Below are 17,696 nucleotides of genomic sequence, written 5' to 3'. Positions count from 1 at the left end.
GTACCTTGCCAGAGAAGGATACTCTGGCTTCAACTCATTTGATGATTCCCTTCTTCCCCTGAAAAACACAAATACGGGGATAGGAAATATTCTTAGATAACTTACTGCATTTTAGGAGTATCGTATGTTATGGGAATTATATACAACATATTTGTCTTCAGAGCTACCAACATATAAAGTCTCAGGGTTGGACTTTCTCTTCTTCCTCATGTGGTTCTTCTACCAATGAAAAGTAGCACAACATTTTTAGTTAGGGTAGGAAAAAAAGCAAAAACACAACCCCAAAAAACCTCAAAACCAGCTTTTAATCTGACCTTTATTGAATGAAAGGAATATTAATCAACAGAAAATGTATTTAGGATTGCATTTATTTAAGAGTTCTGAATGCTGTCTTGCAGTGTTGATAAATCACTGAGATTTTGGTTTTGAATGGAAATTTCTTAAGAATAGAATATGCATATTTGTCTTGTGCTTTGTTCAGATGTTAAATAGGACTCTCAGACAGTATATTTAATTTCCCCAATTAAAATCTTCTCCCTTCTCTGTTGCTCCTTTTCTGCATTGCTGTTCCTTCCCTACATACACAGGGTTAACTAACACCAGAGGAAGCAAGTTCATTTTGCTTCACTGCTTTAAAAAAAACAAATGCTATGACCAACAGAATGAAAAAAATCGATAAGCTAAAACAAAAGGCAGAAAATGTTAAGAACAAACTCCAGTGACCGAGGTAATATGAAATTGTTTCATTGTAAGTATGAACATTAACAATTCTGGACATCTAAAAATGTAAAGTTAGCAATTTGAAAGCATTTATCTGGGTGAGATAGGAAATTATACATGAAACGTAATGACCTCTGAAATCCAGCCAGGATGCTGTGGTACTCATTTAGACAAAGACGACAACTAGTTAACCATGGCAAAGAAAACTAGACAGAGTAAATTAGTTTGCTGCATTCCAGACTCTTGGCTACAGAAAGAATATATTTCACTAATTAGAGAGTGAACATACTCTTAGGTTTTAGAAAGGGAATGCAAGAGTGAAAGAGAGTGATCCTGGCCTTGGAATGGTGTATCAACCCACGGTGTCTGGATGATACAATTTTATTATATTATCAGTTAGACAGCCTACATGAAGGGGTCCTCAACTTTGATTATATTGATTATATACAACATAATAGTTCATAATGATAATTATCATGCATAACTTAAGTCCTTAATTTTCCTGGACCCTTGGAGCCTCTAATGAAATGTAAATAAATTTCATTTAAAAGCCTACAGGAATATACATGTTATAGGAAAACATGCTAGAAACCTCACAATTAAAATAAGACTTTAACAATCAAATTTTAAAGTGTTTTAGAGGATTATTGTGTTGATTGTGCTGTAGATATTTTTATGTTATCATTATATTTTTATCCTTAATGCTACAGGAGTGTGCATTCTCCATGTTTTATTTCTATGTTTTTTAAATTAAATAAAGTGAAGTTCGCCTGCTTGTTGCATGGCATAAGAATTCTGTTTTATCTGAAGACTGTACGTCATGTTTACATAGTGAAAGCTTTATATACAGTTTTGAAATAAAGTTCATTTTTTATTTAGAAAATATTTAAATTTTTCAGAATTTTTGTTCGAACATTCAAATATAGAATCGGTACCAGATTCTATATCTGAAAAAGATCAATAAATTTATCTCTGATTTTAATTTCCTTTCCTGTGTCTGAATCTGCTGTCCAAATGTGACCAAGCTCCTGTACATGTAAATGTCATTTTGCTTTTAACTCTAGAGGGCTGAGGGTCCTGAATTGAAAGAGAACAAGTTCAAGTTCTGCATGGTTCCGGTGGTGTAGCTGTTTTTTAAAGAGCTATGGCTTTACAGGGCTTCTGTGGTACACTCGTGTAGGTAGTATGTATGTTTGAGGAAAAGTGTGATGTTAGGCCTCCTTTTGAACTGCACATTAGTAGAAAATCTGCTGTCTTTCGGTTCAGTTAAACATCAGATAAGCTGATAAAGCAAGTAACTTTTTCAGTCTCTCACATTTTCTCACATTATCTCAAACATTTTTAGATGAGAATCAATGGCTCTACAACGCTTGTATCTTTTATTACTGTTATTATTTTTAGTTTCAAAAGGTGCTTGTTTGTGGGTGATCTTTATTACGAAACTGTGTGTATGTGTGCACACACGCAAGTGTGCATGTATGTGCGTCTCTGTGGCATGAGGTGGAGGAAGACAGTGTCCCCTTTATTTCATGAGCTCTACTTCTTAAATTGTCTCACACTTTCAAAAAATGCCAAGACCAAATATGGAAACTTCAGCTCTAAAGAGAGGATATCCTGGAAAGGTTTGAACTGATGAAAAAGAGGGGGTTTAGTCTCTTAACAAAGTTATTTTTATCACCCAGTAACATCCTTAACAGGTAATGTGACAGACAATTTATTAAGCAGAAAATGTGATTTTATTTCTACAGTATTATTTTTCTTTTTATGCACATTTCAGAAACATATGCAATAAACATTTAGACTCTTAATTTACTACACATCAATCTAAAAATCTACTTTGCTATATTAATCAGAATTAATTTGCTTAATTGTTACTCCTAACCATCAATCTCAGTTTTGCACTAACTTGAACAATGCCACTTTTTCCTGTTTGCACTTTGATTTTATTTTCATTCTAAGTTTATGAACAGTAATAGGGTCCTGCTTGAATATTCATTAGTTTTAAATTGCGAGCTATGAAAAGGTGCTTTCTTTTACCTTAATGAAAGTGGCTCAGCATGGGACGGATCAGTAATGACATTTGATTTTAGGCATCCAACAAATTTGCTTTTTATTTATTGACACATCTTGTCCAAACAGCTCCCTCGCAAGTTAGTGGAGTAATGAAAGAGAGAGTGCTGCAGAGGAGCGTGGAGCTTTCCTGGCAGGAACCAGAACATCCCAATGGAGTCATTACTGAATATGAAATCAAGTATTATGAGAAAGTAAGTGCTAAGATTACCTGTAATGTACAACAATGTGCTGTTTGCTTCGTGTTGGCTTGGTGTGTTGTAGAACAATGTTAAAGTCATCAACTATCCTGTCTCTTCAAAGTCACAGTGACTTTGCTTGTTTTTAATAACTAGTGAATCCCTGCAATTATTACTGCTATCATATGTCTCATATATTTCATCAGGGTATCTTAAAAATGAAACATCCACTTGAAATCTGCCTGGGTTTTTTCACTTTTTTTTTTTTAGTTATTGTTGGACTTATTTTACCATTATATTTGTCATTTTTCTGTCTCCTCTACATTGTGTTTAAAGCTTTTTTCATTTCCTTCTGTGTCGCTGTAATTCCAGTCTTGAGATGATGTGTCAAATACAGCTCTTGACTGCATTTGGTATTTCCTTATGATCTGGGCAGCTTTGACTTGATGTCTGAAAACTTCCAAACCACTTCCTACAGTTTCAGCTGATAAATATTCCTTATTTCTCTTTTTTAAAAATCCCAGCATTGTGAAATTTATTTCTTCACTTGTTCTCTCAACACAGTAATGAATTGAGGCTGCCTTTCAATAGCAGATTAAGTGATGTCTGTTTCTGGTAGAGTGAAATTTCAATGTTATTGGTGTCAGTCGGAGTTTTGCCATGCATTTCAGCATGTCTAGGGCTTCATTCATGATAACTTTGAGGTACTTCAGAATAAAAAAAATCTGACAACTGTAGGTTGGATGAAAGCAGAGTGAAGGCAGGTTGTGCAGCTATATGTTTGTCATGGGACCCACACTAAGTATGGCTCCTCCAGATTCCCTGGGAAACTTGCTGCAGCATGTAACTTATTCCTAATTTTTATAAAACATCTGGGAGAAAAAAGAAAGAATTAAAAGGCAAAGAAATGAACAAAGGAGCTCCTTTGTGATCACTTGTGAAGACATTTCATCTCTGCAAACAAGGTAGTAGTACCCCTATATCAAAAAGAGTATGTCAGCTTACTAGGTAACATAGAATTAGGTAAATTCAGACCAGATTGAATCTAATATCAAGTGTCAAATCTAATTTTCAATGCTGAATTACACAAATATACTTATCAAAAGATCTGTATATGGTTTGGGAATGGAATAAAATGTTTATTTGTTGATGCTAACTCCCAGCTTATGTTGTTCACTTTAATCACTTATAAAAAAATTTACCAGGTGTGGACAAAAAGCTAAACAATTTTTTTAAAGAAACTTTATTGATTTTAGCGGGTAATTTTTGTTCCTCAAGCATGTGTGCGCACACACACACATAAATAAAGTCCATACGTTAAAAAAAAAAACCCAAACCCCCACAGTTTATGTATTTACCGAAGGCAAAACTGTTCTCTGCACACAAAAAAAAACCCTTTAAAAATACAAAGCTACAAACCAAAAACTTGTGGTTTGGGGTTTTTTTAATATGCAAAATAGTTTCTGATCTGTTAAAATGAAATAAATAATTTAAATAGGTAGTGGAAAATGACAGAATAACTATCAAGATGCTATACTTTTCATATAATAATAACTTTCAGAACATGGCTTTTATTATTTTCCTGGTATATTCATGTTACTTTAAATAAGCAGCAGAATTTCATTGCCAGTTTCCTACATTTGCAAAGACAAGGACTGATGTTAAAGTTCTTTTGTAATGGAAGGAGTCCTACCAGTATTATACTTACTACAGTGAAACTAACAAAAGGGAATAAGAAGCTCATCCTACAACCACAGATAAACTGGACAATATACATTTAATTCAGTGAGACAATTTTAACACCAATACTTAAATGCTTGTCTTCCTTCCAAAGTAATGCAGTTCAGCTTGAAAAGTACTTTATAAGCTTCTTGCTCGGAATGAGAGACGCAGTTTAAGTTTTATTCCATTAGTTTAAGTGAAAAAAAAATATTCTGAACTTTTAGAGCCAAATTAAATAAAGCATTTTTGTGGTTCTGAAATATTCTGATAAGTGTTTTTTTCACCTCTCACTTCTGGCTAAGGCTGAAATGGAAACTGTCTGAAATCTCCCAAGTAAGCCTGTCTTCTGAGATTTCTAGCACAGGTTATTTTATTATTATTTTTTTACTTACTTATTTTGAATGCAGGAACTGCTGGCAATTCAAATAAGCCTCACTTATGCATCAAAACCCAAACTCTGAAATTCCACCGTGGCTTACAGTCAAAACCTGACTACAATTTCCTTACACTTGTTTCTCTTCTCTCAAGCATTCCTGCTCTTTCTCACATACCAACATACATTCCACCATGGTCCTCACTTACAGATGATTTAAACCCTCTTGGAGAAGATACAAAAAATTGTTGCTAGCTGAGCCGCTGGGCTTGCTCAAATGTCAGACTGGGCAAGAACCAGGAGAAGCCATTACTGAATCTCAGAAAAGAAATCATGTATGTTGTGTTTAACACTATTTCAGCAAAAGCCTTTGCTGCTTTACTGACTGTGAAAGGGAAGGTCCTTCATCATTTTTAGCTGTTGAAGTACTATTGAAATGAGTTACAGATTTATTCCTTCCCTCTGTATCTGTCTCATTAGCACTGCCTTGTACAGCTCATGCTTCTCTGGTCATGTAGTGCATTCAGATGGTTGGTTAATTCATCTCTTCTGCCCTTCAAATCAGGGTTGCATCTGCCACCAAAAATCAACAGGGCTGCACATATCTATGCTGAAAGATAATCTGGACCAGTAAATGTGATGAATAAATAGAGCTTTTTGAATACCGTAATGATCTGTAATACAGCTTTTGTAGTATTTGAAAGTGAGCTATTACTCATAGGGTTTGTAATCTTACAGCTTCAGATTTGGGAGATGTCACGCTGAGCTTCTTTCCCAGGGTTCTTCTTGATGCCATAGAGTCAAAACCTGAGAAAAGACTAAAAGCCGGAACAACAACAACAAAAAAACAAACAAACAAACAAAAAAAACCCACTAAGTGAAAACTGAGTTAAGGATCTCAGAATCTGTATTTTTGTAAAGGTATTTGGAAGATAACAAGGGAAGGTGTTCTGACCCTGAAAGAACAGATTTCCCTGTCCTTGAACAACACATTTAGTCCCCACAGATCCACATGGAAGGCTGCGGTCAAGCTATTTTCTCATCAAAATTTCACAAAATGTAATCAGAGCCAAAGAAGCAATCATTTTGTGTCTGGATGTTTTATGAGTAACAACATGAGCATCCCATTTGAATTTTATGTTACACTTAGAGCTCCTCATTGCATTGACAGTGTTTTGTAATACTCCACAGAGTATGCTTTATTTTTTATGTTGGGAAAAAAAGCATTCAGCAAATTGAAATAAACTACCCAGGCTGGCTGTCAGTCGCTGATGTGCAACCATGATAAAATCTGACCTGTAACTGTCATTTAATCTTTTGTCTTATTGTTTCCAGGATCAAAGGGAGAGGACCTATTCAACAGTGAAAACCAAGTCCACTTCAGCTTCTATTAATAACCTAAAGCCAGGAACAGTGTATGTTTTCCAGATTCGTGCTTTTACTGCTGCCGGTTATGGAAATTACAGCCCCAGACTGGATGTTGCCACGCTGGAAGAAGCAACAGGTAAACAATTAGGTTTAGAGGAAATTAACACTTGCAGTAGAAGTAGTAATTAAAACAAGAAAGAAAAGAATCATAGGCAATACTATTAAAACTAGAAAGAATAAATTTCTACATTAAGGTGGATTTTTGTCACTGTATGTTGAAGGACGAGCTTCAATTAGTTGTTTTACCATAGAAGTACAAATTACACTCTTATAATTAGCTGGCGAGTATTTATAACATATCAGGTTCTTCTCTGTTGTCCTTCCAACACAAAGGGAAATGTTTTTTTCATCAAGTATACACCTCCTTCCCCCCACAAGACAAGTGTGTAGTGGTGAGCTGAGTAACTCTCCTAGATTCTTCTGTAACTGGGGAGAGGAGGCAAGAGCAGATTTCAGGCCACAAAGGCTTCTCCAGGGTATTTTCCCCCTGTTTGATTTCCTGACAAAATTCTGTATACTTTTGTTTATGTGGGTCTCTTGGTTAAGCTATATGGCCATCCTTAGGGTCTTTGGAGTTAATTAGCTAGTTTCAACTTGGTTTAGTAAAGAAACAGGGGTCTCAAAGGTTTCTTTGAGGCTCGTATAATATGTTGTAAGCTGTTTAAAGAAAAAAGCAACTCTCAAAAACCCTCACAATGGAACGTATGAAGCTGAAGTGCAAGTTCTGTCAGTACAGCACACCAGAGAATGTGGCTCTGACATCTCAGCAGAGAGATAACTTTTTGGGAAACGTTGCTCTTTCCTTGATGCTAAAACCAATCTTGTGTCCTTATTTGTCTGAAAAATCGCAGTGATACCTTTTTTCCCTCACCAGTGTAGATATTTGCATACATGATTAATCTTCCACAATTTGAATCTTTAGAAGGAAACTCTTCCATCACTGAGACCTGGCAGCTGTGAGCCCATTCATGGGAACTGCCTGTGTCCCTGGCAGCTTCACCGCTCTGTTGCAAACCCAAATGTGGTTGCTCTATTTTGTGTCATTTGCTTCAGGCTGACCTGCTGTCAGGCAGGTCAGCCAGATTTGGAGCTGAGAATACATAGCCTACAGGTTCAAAGGGTATGGGTGCCAACCGTGCTCTCTGCACTCTGCAGCACGTGGTGTTGCACCGTATTAATTGCAGCCAGGTGTTGGCTGGACAGTTTGCAGGTATTCTTAAACACACAGTAGTTAGGTCTTGATTCCACCTTGGTTCCACACAGAATATGAGAGCTCTCAATAATGAATAATGCCACATACCTAATAAACATAATTGAAATAGTAATTATCGTAATAGCCGCAATAAACTGTTATTACTAATATTGTTCTCTCTGTGTCTGATAGCATACTTTCCGTCCGTAGATGTCTGCTTCAAAAGAGTCAGTAGCAAAATCACCATTTTGCATAATGGGAACCTGAAGTATAGCCAGAAGTAACTTCTTATTTCAAGTAGATTCCTGGAAAACAAATTAAGAGTCTGTCATAATCTGTCATAAGTTCCTGCAAATTAGCTAATTTATTGTCCATAGCAGTTTAAAATCAGTAAACCAAAATGTTTCCCAAGATTTCCTTAATTACCTGGGTATTTTTTATATACTGAATGTAAGCATTCTGGTAGCTGCTAAGATTAGCAAAGATAACGGTCTTGACTGGAGTTTTGTCAACATATGGAAGATTAGGAAACCCTTAGAATAAATGCATCACTGACCATGCTCGTGTACCCTTTTTCTGACTCAGGTGTTGAAAAAACACACACAAACCAGTGACATACTTGGCCAGTATGCACAACGGATTTTTCTGTTTTCACAGGCCAGGTTTCTGTTTTGACATGCCATGTAAAATGTCCTGTTTTTTCATTAAAGAATATTTTAAAAGTGGCTTCTTTTCCATATCTTGGGAGGACATTATAGAATATAATTCCCATCAAGGATAAGGAGCCACAATTTTCCATATATGGTTTTCAGAAATAATTAAAATGTTGATAAAAAGATAGTAAATTCCATTAAATTCTTCGAGAATTGTTTTGTGCAAAAATATTTTATTCTTGTATTTTATTTATAGTTTTATCAGAACTTGCAGGGTAATCAAAATAGTCTTTTGTTAACATTTTAAAAAGAGATCCTTATTGGATCATTTTTAGGAAATATACCTCACATGAAGTACTGTGCAGGTGAGCAGTAGACCAATGTTATGCTACAGTTTAGAGGCACTGGCTTCTCATTGTTCCAGTGGAATGCAGTTTTTGAATATGTAAAAAATATTTTGAGAATATATATATAGGGATAAAATATATATATACACACACATATATACACATTTATTTAAGAATATATATAATGATCATCACAGTCAGCTAGTCGTGTTGCTTACCTGCATTTCTCCTGGCACTTCAACTGGTTGGCACCATTCGGTTGGTGCTGTTGATTAAGTAGATTTTTGTATTGTGCTCCAGTTTATGAATTGTGATAGAAGCTGCATGGCCACTTCTCAATATCTGAGGAACAACATCCATTCCATTACTATCATCTGATACGTAAAATATACATATTTTATGCCTGTATTTGCATATATCATACATGTTGGGAATTGCATACATATTTATGTAAAAAAAATTCATAATTATGAAGTAACAATGCTTTAAAAAGGCGGGATATTTCTGTTCTATACTGTTTTCCACAGATCAAAGTACTTTAATCATTGCATTTTTTTGTAGGAATCATTGCTTGTTATTAGAGACCGAAGTCCTTCAAGAAGAAAATATAAATGTGTAGAATATCATTTAAGTGGTAAATTTGTCTTGTCAATCACTAAGTATTTAAAAGTTACATTAAATTACTTGTAGCCAGTGGATCTAAAGGTGATCCTGTGCTTTTTGTAACTGAAGGAAATTTTGCCACTTGTTACAGCTGTCACTCTTAAGGTAAAAGAGCTGAGCACAACCTAGCGTGAAGAAGACTTTGCTTTTTCCTTTTGCCATGAATCAGTTTAAATCAAGCAAGGCTGAAGTAATATGCAGATGTACAATTTATTCCTAATGTCTGAAATTACACTATTAGAATTTTTTATAGAAGGCATAAAGCATAATATTTAAGAAAGTAATTGTGGTGAGTTGACCCTGGCTGCATGCCAGGTGCCCACCAGCACCGCTGTATCACTCCCCTCCTCAACCAGACAGGGGAGAGAAAATACAACGAAAGGCTCGTGGGTCGAGATAAGGACAGGGAGATCACTCAGCAGTTACTGTCACGGGCAAAACAGACTTGTCTTGGGGAAGATTAGTTTAATTTATTACCATTCAAATCAGAAAAAAACCACCTTCCCCCTCCCCTCCCTTCTTCCTGGACTTAATTCCTGATTTCTCTGCCTCCTCCCTCTGTGCGGAGCGGTGGAACAGGGGTTACGTTCAGTTCATCACGTGTCGTTTCTGCTGCTCCTTCCTCCTCACACTCTTCCCCTGATCCAGCGTGGGGTCCCTCCCACGGGACACAATCCTCTGTGAACTTCTCCAGCATGGGTCCTTCCCACAGGCTACAGCTCTTCAGGAACTGCTCCAGCATGGGTCCCTTCCACGGGGTGCAGCCCTTCAGGAACAGGCTGCCCCACGGGGTCACAAGTCCTTCCAGGAGCCTGCCCCAGGGTGGGCTTCCCATGGAGTCACAGCCTCTTTCAGGCACATCCCCCTGCTCTGGCGTGGGGTCCTCCACAGGCTGCAGGCGGAGATCCACTTCACCATTAACCTCCACGGGCTGCAGGGCACAGCCTGCCTCACCATGGCCTTCACCACGGGTTGCAAGGAAATCTCCGCCCCAGCGCATGGAGCACCTCCTGCCCTCCTTCTTCACTGACCTTCGTGTCTGCAGAGTTGTTGGTCTCACAGTCTTACTCCTCTCTCTCGCTGGTGCAGATTCCCACCCTGCTCCTTCCTAATACGCTATCTCAGAGGTGCTACCACTATCGCTGATGGGCTTGGCCTTGGCCAGCAGTGGGTCCATCTTAGAGCTGCCTGGCATTGGCTTTACTGTACATGGGGGAAGCTTCTGGCATCTTCTCACAGAAGCCACCCCTGTAGCCCCCCTGCTACCAAAACCTTGCCACACGAACCCACTATAGTAATATTTGGCCTACATGAATCCAATATATCATTGAAGCTTTCATGGTGGACTTCATTAGGAATTCTTTTCTGGAAATCATACGTTTCAGGTTGCTTTCATGAGAAAATATCACTGGAGGAGCAGCACAGCTTTTACAGCTGATCTTTTTTAAATCCTACAGGGTGTTTGGATATCCATTCCCCATCCCTACAACCCTGTATTTAAAAAAACCGATTGTTTAAATTCCTTTAAATTAAGCATTGCCTCCTTCATTTGGATACACAAATACCATAATTGCCCAAGTTCCAGATCCCTGTCCCACCCTCTGAGCACAGGTTAAGCAGAGGAACGGGCAGACTTCCCTGTCCTGCTGGTGGTTCCTTGCCATCACCATTGTGTCAGCACCAGTGACAGGTAACCATGCCAGGCACCCCCTGAAGGGATCATCTACACTTCAAAAGCATTCCTTGAAGAACACTCCAGCACCTCTGTTTCTGGCAAACTGCAGTGATCATTCCAGAAGCTGGTTTCTGATTCACCCGTACACTAACAGACTGAGTTTATCGCGCAGAAGAGAGAAGGAGCACAGGGTACCTGAACAGAGGTAGTCTCTTAGACTGGCATCTCTGAATTTGTACTGGACCATGCTCACAATCGGACCTTTTTCCTTTTTTTTTTTAAATGTAAAAATACATCATACATTTCATCTCACCTACCTTAGCAGTTGGCCAGTGTACCATGTCCCCAGTATCTTCCAGAACCCAAATAACATCCTCACCTTGCTTCTAGAATGTGCCAGTACCCAAAATCTGTGAGGCAGTAATGCAGAGACCCACTCACATATGTCAACCTCCATGCACTCAACTTGGCTGCTAGGTTAGGCGACAGTCTGGGCTGGGTATTTTTCCAAACTCTGTTAGATGGATGCAGCTTTGCAGCCTGGCCATTGTGGCAGTAGCTGCCTCTTCTTGTCTTCCAAGTGAGGTTTGCACTGAAGTTCAAAGGCAGAAGGGAACAGTTTTAGGACATGCTGTATTTTACATAAATTTGACATTGTTTGGGATTGTCTGCTTGGATGGCCTGGTGAAGTTACAGGAACTGAGTTGTGTTGCTTATGCCCCTACTCTTGCATGAGATAATGACCACTGATTGCCTGAAAGTTCCACAAGTGGGATACATGCAGGCCTGTAGTAGCTTTCTAGTGACCTGGGTATCTCAGAAAGTTGTAGTTACTCAAAGATTAGTATTTGTTCATTTCAGTTAAAGACCTGCATGAATAATGAGATCTTCCTCATCTGCATTTGGTAGAACACAGAAAAATTGCAAGGTTTCTTTAGGAAATAAAATTGAAGGGAGAGAAAGATATTTGCCCCCCGTGCAGATTATTCTATATCTGTGTAGTATAACAAGGGGTTTGTTATTCTGGGGGGAAGCAGTTAGTACACGTCAGTGTCAGTGACTAAATAAATCATGTGGACTGGCTCACTTCTCCCAAGATAAAGCAAAGAAAAGACCGGGTTTTTTGTTTCTAGGGGAACCTCTGAAGTCTGCAACATGAACCTGATTCTGTGGAATTCATCAAATCTTTGTGTAGACATTTCTGTTCAGTTACCACTACCAGCATTTAACCATATTAACATACCATCAATGATTTAGTTAATCAGCTATCAGTTGGGTCTCCTTTTTTCCCCCTCTTTGATATCTCTGCTGCTTCCAGGTGACTCACACTTTCACAGTCCCTTACTCAGCACCACTACCTGATGTCTCCTCCGTTATTTTACAGTCTTCGGGGCTAGAGCCTCGCTGTTACAAACCAGCATAGAGTTCAGTAAAGCTGTGCTCATTTAATGCACCGGAGTACATGGCCACCCTCATTAGATGTCGGACAAGCAATGTATTTAACAAGCCTTGAGGTTTCTCGGGCTTAGTATTTACATCCTCAGTTTACATTAATGTGTCATGCATACATTTGCATTTATTAATAGCACAGGCATATCTGAATTACAACAGCAATAATGGGTGGATATTTTAGCATGTAAATTCTCTGCAGCGTGGAGAATTCCATTTTGTGTGCGTGGAAGCACCTTTTCATTGCTAACAGAAACAAATGATGAATAATAATAGCAATTACAATTACTAATAACAGTAAGAGATAGAAATATGCTAACTAGGAAATCTGTGTTAATAGTTATTGTTTCATCTCAAACATTCTTTTTATAGGTAAGACACTGTTTCCCTGGGTGCCATCAAAGTAATTTCAACCAGTTTAGAGGGGAGGCTAGAAGCAGAGCTCCGCAGGGATTACTCTCCTGCTGTGCCCCTTGCAGGGATATAGAGGTATTCTCTTTTAGGAAGGAGTCAATCACCGAGCAAAACAGAAGGCAGCGCAGCCGTAGGAGGGGTTGGAAGTGGCTGGTGCTGCTCCTGTCTTTTGGCTAATGGCTGCACCACTTTGGCCAAGTCAGTTCCAGAATAGCTCCTTTTTATTCCCTGTAGATGATCATTAGCTGATCCAGCATTTGGATGAATTTCCAATGGAGGCCCTTCTTTAGATTATCAATGTAATGGTTCCAGGCAAAGGTAAACTAATGGTCTGCAGTTCATGATGGTTGACTTATTTTTTTTGCAGTTCCTTTGTAGGGAATAATTTTAAACTAATCCCTGCTTTGTGCTCCATTTGTAGCCACGGCTGTTTCCAGTGAACAGAATCCTGTTATTATTATAGCTGTGGTTGCTGTGGCAGGAACCATCATTCTGGTCTTCATGGTGTTTGGATTCATCATCGGGAGAAGGTATTGCACCTTGCACAGGCATAAGCACATGACCCCACTTTTGTAAAGTCTAATAGTCTAATAGTCACATAGTCTAATCTGAGATAGTAATTTGCAAAATTGAAATGGTAGTAATTTTTCGTAAGGACAAATTTCATTTAAATCCCGTTATCAATTATACAGTTCATCCTTTTACTTTGGCAAGACACACTTAAATCAAGATGTTCTTTTTGTCCTATGTAAATGTGCTGTAAGAGGAACCCCTAGCAGGTTCTTTACCTGTACTCCTCAAAGTCTGTCTTTCTGTTCAGTTTTCTCACGTGGAGAAGTCTGACACTTTATCTGATCAGCCTTTAAATGACTTTACATTCAAGAAAAAGAGGCAAAGCAGTAAGTTTAAGAATACCCTCATGTAAAACAGTGTTCTACTTTCAAGTTCTTTAATCCTCTGTCTTATCTGCAGAAGCTTTTCACCAGAACTAGAATTTTCTCTTTAGGACCTGTCCCAACTGGTATTTGGTACAAAAGCCTTTTGATTGCAACTGTTCATGATTTATTTAAAACTCTGCTGTCAAGAGAATTATAACTGAAATTTTCAAAGGGCCTACAGCAGTTAGGTGCTCAGTGCCTGGAAATCCCAGCCTGCAGAACTGATGTTGTCAGGACCTTAGATATGAGGAAGTCTTTAATTCCCAGTGAAACTGGTGTCTTTCTTTTCAGGCATTGTGGCTATAGCAAAGCTGATCAGGAAGGGGATGAAGAACTTTACTTTCATTGTAAGTGTTTTGTTTTTTTTTCTTTCCCCCTTTTCAAACTGCAATAGTGTAGACAATACTAAAACAACACTCCATGAAAGACAAAGCCCTAAGAAATTTAAAAATGCTGTGTAAGTAGCAGGTGGAAGGTTAAATACTGGAAACGTGACCTACACAAAAAGGATGCAGATTAAAGTCAGCATTGCTCACACAGATGGTTTGATTTCTATACGTGTGTGTGATATACTGTTGTTTTCATTCTGCTTTTTTTTTCCCCCCTCCTGGTTGCTTTGAATACATGTTTCACACCATCCTAATGATCCCTCTGAGGCGCAGTATTTGAGAGACCTTTGGCTAAGTGACTGTATGATCTTTACCTCAAGCAAACTTCAGATTAAGAAAGTGTGGGTCACTGCACCACCCTAACAATGAAGCTGTTATGCTAAAAAGCTGTTTTCTGCTGCTGTGAATATTGTAGCTTCAAATGTACAAAACATAATGTCCTTAAAAATTGAATATTTAATATGAAAAGAAAGGTCAGCTACTTCATTACTGTTCTCTGTTCTAGAATCACTTGCCTGGCTAAGAGTAGTACCTGGAGCCTCTCGTTAAAATCTAACATCTGAACTTATGCTAGAACCCTGGGAAAATTCAATAAAATACATCTTTCTTGGGTTAATGACAGTTGAAAATTTAAAGGGAGAGGAAGGTTTATGCAACAATAGTTTCAGTTTTATCAAAATATTTTTTTTTAAATTCTTATTTTGGCCCTTTCTCATTTCAGTTGTAATATCATTTTGACATGAAAAATTAAAAATGTTTTCATTTCTTTTAGGATCAGTCATTAACTCAGGAAGCATGCTAAAACTAAATTGCAAAATTATTTTGAAAATCCAGAATTGCAGATTCACATAATAAAATTAAACTGAATATAGGTTCTGTCACAGAACAATGCCTGGGTTTCCAGTCTTCTCCTATACGTGATAACTCTCGTACCAGTAAAACTTGCCATTTAGTTATGTTATGCTGTTTGTAGCCTTTTTTATCTACCAATAATTGCAGCTGCAGCTTAAATCCATCAGATTCACATTTTTTAAAAAAATGAAAGCAATATGGCTTATCTTAAATAACGTTAAAATCATGCGCTATTATCAGAACGTAATGTCACATGGAGAATGAAGTAGCCACTAGTGACAAATTTATCACATCTTTCTAATGCATGCCTCTAAACAAGTAGTTCTAGCCAAAGCTCTACTCAAAGACAGATCCAGGCTTCTGTTTTACCTTTCTGCCCTGAAAAAAATCAGATCAGCTGGAATTTGTTCATGCTCCCTGGGTTTGGGTGTGTTACTACCCAAATCATTTAAATGCAGTATTAAACTAAGTAGTGACATCATTGCAGCTTTTGCAAATCAATTCGTAATCTGTGCAAAAAAAGGTGGAAAATAATAATGGCATAGGAATTATTTATCACACATTTTGCAGTGCAGCTGATTTTAAAGGATCCATCAAAAATCTGATGTTACTTAAATGTTGCTATTCTGGGAGTGATAGATTTGAAATTTGCCTCTCACAGATGCATTTTAAGCTTTTCATGTCTTTAGAAGAGCTACTGCTTTCACTTTTAGCATCCCCCATTATGTCCTTGAAGGAAAAGATCAACTATGTATCATTGTATGTCAGTACATAAACAAAAAGAATATGCTAGCTAAATAATCTCTTTCCTTGTCTCCATTATTGGTGACATTTTTTGCTTCAATGAAAACGTAAGTGACTTAATATGAAAGCTGCTACTTAGTGATTAATAGTTGATCCAAAAATGGTGAGACTTTATAAGTGTCCGTTTCGCTCAGTTTACTTTCAAGAAATGTGGTTATCCAGCAAATCAGTCAGAGCAGTTATCATACACAGTCTTTTTAAAATTACAGCACCAAATATAAGTCACTTTTGCCAAGCTAGTGTTTCATTCTCTGTTGATTGACTGTGTAGTATTTAAACTTACTTTATAACCATGTACAGAATGAGACGGAACCCAGGTCTGTGGTCACCAGCTTGGTCACAGAGCTGTGAACACTAGTTTGGTGTCCTTTTGCTCCATAGCATCTAGACAACCTTCTTCTGTCCTGAGGTGCCAGACTGAGTTTTCAAAAACATAACTTACAACAATCACTTATTTAGAAGTAACCGTTCTTTTTTAACGCAGGCTTTAAAGCACTGTATTTAATAGAGTATCACGTATTTCCTTTCAGTCCCCCTCAACTCTTTGTGACCTCAAGTGCTACACTTGAAGATACAAGTACAACTGAGGAGTTTAGTCAAGCAATTCAGATTTATGTTTGGTTTCCTCCTACCATTTTCTTCTAAAAATGTCTTCAAATCCAGGCCAGCATTATTTCGCGTTGGTATGCCAGGATAGCCTTGGCCTGTCAAAATGTTTTATGACAGCCTGAATAAATGACCATCAGATGCCCACCTGAGATTTGCAAGGTTACCTCCAATCCTGGCCCCTTATTGCAAACAGAAGAGGATGGCTCCTTCTCCATGTCCCTGTCTGAAAGCACTATTATAGGAAGTTAACCTATTGCTTTCTTCTCATTTTCTCTGTAGTCTTTCTTGGTTTTAAGAAATAAATATTTATAATTGTAAGAATTTGCAGTGTTATCAATACAATTGTAAGAACACCTATTTAAATACATAATGTGGCAGATAACACCTGGGCAACATTTCAAATAATTTCTCTGGTTGTAAATTCATTAGCTTACTCAAACAATTTATCTAGATTTTTCTTTCCTTTGAGGGTTTAGGGGTTTTTTGGTCAGTAATACAATCTGAAACATAAATACTCATGATTGCTAAGCAATTTTTCAGTATGTTTTAAAATTTAAGATATTTTACGTTCAATTAAAAGATTATAAAGCAACCATAAATTATTTATGTTTTGTATTGACTTTTGATCCGATATGTGTATATCGGTATATCAATTAGCAGAGGAACACTCTTGCATTTTCAAGTTGAGTTTTAATTCAGTGATTCAATTACAGCTCAAGACTGTAATCCTTGTGAGCTGAATTTATTTCGTAAAAATTGCTTGATTAATACATTGCCAGGGTTGCTCTACTTTCACCAGAAGAGCAAAAAATAATTTTCCTGAATCAGCAGCAAACTAAGGGAAAAAAATACATGCTGGCCAAAGTGCTACACTGCCTGAGTAGCTCCAAGTGCTATACTGGAGAAAGTTGCTGCTGATTATTCACTTCGGTGCTTGAGACAGGGAATAATTGTGCCACAAACCCCACTTTCCCTTCTTATGCCTTTACAAGTTGATGACAAGTGTTTCTCATGTTTGTGTTCTAATGCAAGAAACATACCTAATGTATGTTAGGTATAAGAAATATACCTAAGGTTATAAAATCTAGGTGCTGTGAATACTTTAGCTTGGCTATTGCTACAGTCTGTAAATAATAACCTATTCAGTAGTTTAAGCAAATTGAAGCAGGTAGAGGAGCCTCTCAAATCCCACTAGAAGACTGAGATAACATAAAGAAAT

The 17,696-nt window shown here is 37.6% G+C and overlaps 1 protein-coding gene across 6 annotated transcripts in view; it reads left to right on the top strand.

The window, feature by feature from the left end:
- The window catches only part of EPHA7 (EPH receptor A7), a 169,583-nt gene that overhangs the window by 121,216 nt on the left and 30,671 nt on the right, over positions 1–17,696 (top strand). For all 6 annotated transcript variants that reach the window (XM_005236895.3, XM_013298694.3, XM_055810699.1 and 3 more), the window contains exons 6-9: positions 2,860–2,984; positions 6,400–6,568; positions 13,307–13,415; positions 14,115–14,170. In XM_005236895.3, coding sequence (XP_005236952.1) covers positions 2,860–2,984; positions 6,400–6,568; positions 13,307–13,415; positions 14,115–14,170 — 459 coding nt within the window. The remainder of the gene's footprint in view (positions 1–2,859; positions 2,985–6,399; positions 6,569–13,306; positions 13,416–14,114; positions 14,171–17,696) is intronic.

The sequence above is a fragment of the Falco peregrinus genome, chromosome 7 (assembly GCF_023634155.1).
Source record: "Falco peregrinus isolate bFalPer1 chromosome 7, bFalPer1.pri, whole genome shotgun sequence".
NCBI lineage: Eukaryota > Metazoa > Chordata > Aves > Falconiformes > Falconidae > Falco > Falco peregrinus.
The sequence above is the reverse complement of the archived record's forward strand: the minus strand, read 5'-3'. Positions and strand labels throughout refer to the sequence as shown.